The sequence below is a fragment of the Penaeus vannamei genome, chromosome 22 (genome assembly GCF_042767895.1).
Source record: "Penaeus vannamei isolate JL-2024 chromosome 22, ASM4276789v1, whole genome shotgun sequence".
Classification (NCBI taxonomy): Eukaryota; Metazoa; Arthropoda; class Malacostraca; order Decapoda; family Penaeidae; genus Penaeus; species Penaeus vannamei.
The window spans coordinates 11,372,976-11,377,975 of NC_091570.1; the positions used below are offsets into that span (position 1 = coordinate 11,372,976).

The 5,000-nt window shown below is 51.7% G+C and overlaps 1 protein-coding gene across 11 annotated transcripts in view; it reads left to right on the plus strand.

The window, feature by feature from the left end:
* The window catches only part of LOC113829263 (dachshund homolog 1), a 66,247-nt gene extending 61,319 nt beyond the window's left edge, over nt 1-4,928 (plus strand). For 4 of the 11 annotated variants that reach the window (XM_070136535.1, XM_070136537.1, XM_070136541.1 and 1 more), the window contains 5 exons: nt 792-1,026; nt 1,137-1,477; nt 1,607-1,819; nt 1,925-2,155; nt 2,288-4,928. In XM_070136535.1, coding sequence (XP_069992636.1) covers nt 792-1,026; nt 1,137-1,477; nt 1,607-1,819; nt 1,925-2,155; nt 2,288-2,463 — 1,196 coding nt within the window. In that variant the 3' untranslated portion in view covers nt 2,464-4,928. The remainder of the gene's footprint in view (nt 1-791; nt 1,027-1,136; nt 1,478-1,606; nt 1,820-1,924; nt 2,156-2,287) is intronic. The other 7 variants (XM_070136536.1, XM_070136539.1, XM_070136544.1 and 4 more) reach the window with 4 other exon arrangements.
* Nucleotides 4,929-5,000: the final 72 nt, after the last annotated feature.

The window sequence follows — 5,000 nt, forward strand, 5'->3', positions numbered from 1 at the left end:
CTCCTCGTGCCCTCTCTCTTGCTCTCTCGCCCTCTCCCCCTCGCTAAATCCCTCTCTTGCCCTCTCTCTCTCACCCTTTCTCTCTCTCTCTCTCTCTCTCTCTCTCTCTCTCTCTCTCTCTCTCTCTCTCTCTCTCTCTCTCTCTCTCTCTCTCTCTCTCTCTCTCCCTCCCTCCCTCCCTCCCTCCCTCCCTCCCTCCCTCCCTCCCTCCCTCCCTCCCTCCCTCCCTCCATCTCCTTGTCCCCCTCTCTCTCTCGCTCCCGTCCCCTCGCGTCCTCACTCTTCCACTCTTCCCTCGCTCATTCCTTCCCTCCCTTCCCTCTCTCTCTCTCTCTATCTCCCTCTCTTTCTCGCACACACACACGCACACATCCCTGCTGACGTCATCCCCGAGCCCCGACCTCGCGCTGCACACCAGGGTCGCGCTGACCGTCCAACAGCAATGAAAGCAACAGGTTCACTTGGCCGCTGGTCGTGAGCAACACCCTCACTGCCAGCCTGATAAGAGGGTGGCATGGCAGCATTCATCACTCGGACGCGAGCATAGTGCACTGCATCATCGCAAACAAGGGATAGTTCAACATCAGTTTGGGGGGGATATGTGGTAATGATTATTGTGCTGTGTGTGTGAGAGAGAGAGGGGGGGGAGAGAAAGAGAGGGAGAGAGAGAGAGAGAGGGAGAGAGAGAGAGAGGGGGGGGGAGGGAGGGAGGTAAAGAGAGAGAGAGAGACGAGCAGTTTATGAAATCGTTTTTTGTTCTGTTGATTATCACGTCTTGTTCCTTCTCTCAGCAGATCTCCGGCTGGACAAGTCCCCCCTCCTGGCCAATGGCTATCACGCTCCGCCACACTTCAACCCTCTCCAGTACATGGCTCACCACATGGCTGGCCTCGGGTACCCGCCGCTGCTACCTGGGGGCATTCCCGGGGGCATGGCCGGGGGCGGGCCTGTGGGGCCGCATCCCTTGTCACCCAGCGAAGCCTCTCCTCTGAAACACCCACAGATTACTCCAGAATCTCTTGCCAAGTAAGTATCAAAACGCTCCGGCTATTCCTTGATATGGTTATCGTGTTCTGACGTATAATATCCCACTGGTTTGAGAGACAAAGTTGGTTACTGACTAACTTGGACTAAAGTTGCCTTCTGGCGTGCCGCAGGATGCACGAGGAGCGCGTCGACCGCGAGCGCCTCATGGCCCTCGAGCAGAGGCGCGGACTCACGCCCACCAGCATGGCCGGGCCCCACCCTCTCGTACCTACCTCCACCCACGACGACCACCAGCCGCCCACGTCCCCTGTCCTCAACCTGTCTAAAGGCGCCACGCTGGAAGACGCCCACGAGGAGCGGGAGGACGAGCGGGACCAGGACCTCGCCAGCCACGACTCGGGCCGCGACCTGCACGACGAGGACCGGCGCCATCCGCACCACGAGGAGGACCGCCTCTCCGACATGGACGACGACGAGTCCAAGGATGAATGTAAGTGCGAGGCTGCGCGCAAAGCGACTGTAAGCAATAGAAATTAAATTCAATATAAGAAGATTCGTATTTGAAAGTATAAAGCAGATTATAGGACGCAGACTAATGAAATGCTCGTTTCTGTTACAGCCATGGACGTCGCTGATGCCTGGACCAGGGCTGCCAGCACCTTAGGCCAGACACAGCTCACATCGCCGCCAGTATCGGCAGGGGCTCCCGTGGCCATGGCAGGGAACGCCCCTCTCTCCTCCACAGAAGTATTACTCAGGAACATCCTTGGCCTCCTGCGAGTGGCCGAGGAAAACGCTCGCCACCACGAGAGACAGACGCAGTACGAGAAAGGTAAGGCAGGAGGAAATCTTTCGTGCTCCGCTGACATCTGTTCTGTCACAGAAGCTGTCGGGTCTTGTTAGGCATTCACCTAATGGGTTGTTGTTCCTCTTGCAGCCGAACTGAAAATGGAAGTCTTACGGGAAAGAGAGCTAAGGGAGACCTTGGAAAAGCAACTGCAGGAAGAACAAAAAAATCGGATACTGATGCAGAAGCGATGTGCGAAGCTGAAGAAGCTGCGGCGTCGCCTGCAGGAGCGCCTTGACATAGAGGTCAAGCGAAGAAGTCACTATGAAGACCATATCCGTTCGAACTCCCCTGACGCCCTCGGGGACATTAACGGTAGGTGTAAGTGTTTCCCGCTTCACAGTTCCTGATCACTATATTCGTGCGGCATTTTGGAAATGGTGAAGGCAAATATGAGAATTGCTGAGCATGATAACGAAGAAAATGACCCTTTTATTCTTTTTCCTTCACCAGACACGATTCGGAAGGAGATGGAGGCGATCGCAGCCGAGATTCAGAACGAGAACCTGCAGCAGCAGAAGCAGCAGCAGACAGAGGAGCGGGAGGCGACCGACCGCCTTCTGGCCTCGCCCGCCCTCGCCAACCACCCTGCCATCGCCGCGGCCACAGCCAACGCTGCATGGCGGTAGAAGAGCATCATCCTCCCTCGCTGGAATTGACCTTGCAGCGGTGGCGCGTCTGCCTCAAGTGAAATGTGTAAATGAAAACCAAAACTTTCTAAGCCAGTTCTCATTTTCTTCAAGCGACCAGATACGTAAGCAAGCGTCTCGAGGCAAACACTAGGTTCACTGGCTTTGTATCCAAGTACAAGTAAATACCTTTTCGAGAATCTGTCAGCGACGAAGCACAAATCTACCTAAGGGTACCAAGTATCACACGATGAAATCCTAAGAGATATTGTTTTGTCTTGGGTACATGGCAATTCTTACTTAACCGTGTATATAGTCTGTTGTAGGGCAGTAGAAAAGTAATATTTGTATCCATAAGATAAGCGTGCACTTGGCACAGGGATCATCAGTGCTGGCGATGTGGTCTATAATAACGTGTAGAGTGAGGAGAGACTCGACCATGCCGTCATCATTCTGGGACACATCACCTCTGCTGATGCTGTTGGTGTCGCCAGCATCACGTCTACCTCAGCATTGTGAGTGCTGAGTAGAAGACCAGTAAATGACCTCGCCAGTAGAACGGTCGCCTCTACTTCGTTCATACAACAGGTACCCTTTCCGCCCCGAATCGCTCCCCTTTCCTATATGTCGATTCTGTTCTCCAGTTTCTCCCGAGGAGTCACACGCAGGTCCTTGGAGAGTTTCCTTGGGGACAGATGTTCTAAATTGGGTTCCACGAGACACTCGTAAAAGCAACAGCGAGTTTGCGACGTGCCCGCGAGGTGTCCGTGTTGACGCCCGTTTAAGTATGTCGTAAAATCGCCAAACAGCGAACGTCTGACCCGAGAGGCCCAAGAGTACCTCCTCCGTGAGGCAGGTAACACAGCAAGGAGTGGTGGCGGCTGGCGACGCAGGGCGAGACTCCACGCCGAGGGCGCCCCAGCCGGGGGTTCCTACGCCTCCTGGCTGCCCGCTCTCTCCTTGCCGTCCGTGTCCTGTTCAGCCTGTCGAGCGCATAAGCATGGCTGCGGTCCATGGGATTCGAAACGTTACAAATAAGATTTTTATAATATTTAAAATGTATTTATTGTCTATTTTGGATGTAGTCTCAGGGCGTTGATTGAGCGTCGGGCTGTTAGAGTCACACTATAACTATTGGGCTTGAACTTGCTCGTGGAATTCTGAGATGTATCGATTTCTATTTATTGAAATAAATGGTTCATATTGTGTCTGGAAGGACAAGTTAGGGTGATTGTACCTCCTGGCCTCTCTTACTAGTTATGTAAGCGTTCACGTGAACTATGTATCCAGCATATTGTTAGAGACAAATGTGTACATACCTGGCAGGACCTTCACTGTGAACTCCACTGTATCCACGGGGGCCAGGGACCTTCTTTTGTAATGCCTGACATATCAGAAACGTTCCCAGCAGGTTCAGGAAGGGGAAACAGTTCTAGCAATGTTCAAACTATGTGGTTAGATTTGTTTCTATTTTGTCACCGACTCGTCTGATGTTGACGCTTTACGTCTGTAAGCCTGCTTATGCCGCGGCATAAACAGGTTCTACGAGCACTGTATTAAAAGCTAATTCTAAATTTAGAAATTTGTAAGATTTTGTACATAAAATACGTAGTTAAGGGCATTAATCCGATATTAGTCATAGGTTGCGTAGTCATAGTATTATTAAGTAAATCGCTTGGACATCTGGCATGAACCGTGAAAGAGTGCCAATGACAACATGCTTTGATAGTACCTATGATAGTACATACGTGTAGAAATAGTACATACTAGGCAGATGTATTATTACCTAGAACTGCTGCACTCTAGAGGGACCAGACTCACGCTCCCGGGAGAGAGAGCGCGGGCGCCCGCCACGCCGGCTCGGCTCAGTCCGGAGAAAGATACAATTGTATTACACTTGACTCTGTATAAGCGACATATATATTTGTGTGTGCACACACACATATATATGTGTGTGTGTGCACAGCTATATGTGTGTGCGTGTGTGTGTCAGTCTGTCCACCTTTCGACCTCTCTCACTCTCTCTTTCTATATATGTGTGTTTGTGATTGTGTGTGTGTGTGTGTGCGTGCGTGTGTGCCTGTGTTTACATCTGCAGTAAATATACATATATATGCTGTACACATATATGCATTTCTAAACGGACACGCACACGCACACACTTGTATACCTACAAATGCAATGTCGATGTGATAGGGCGCCCAGGTCCCCGGCGGTGCGCGCCCGCAGCCGCACCGCCGGCGAGCTGCGGCGCCGGTCCAGCTGAGGTGCAGCGCGGGGGCGCGGCGGCGCAGGAGAGGCCGCCACTAGATCGCCCTTTCCGCCTAGACCAACTCCTGACAAATACTGCATTTAGTATCCATGCCTTGTACTGTATGTAACAAAAGTAACATTGTTGTATCCTATACGAAAATGAGTGTTTCTCTAATTTTTATGTTGTTTCACTAAATAAAGCAATAACTTGCATAATCGTGTTTTTCAACCTTTGAACGAAACAACCGTCGAGGACGAGAGTTTTCTTCGTGAATCGAGAAGGG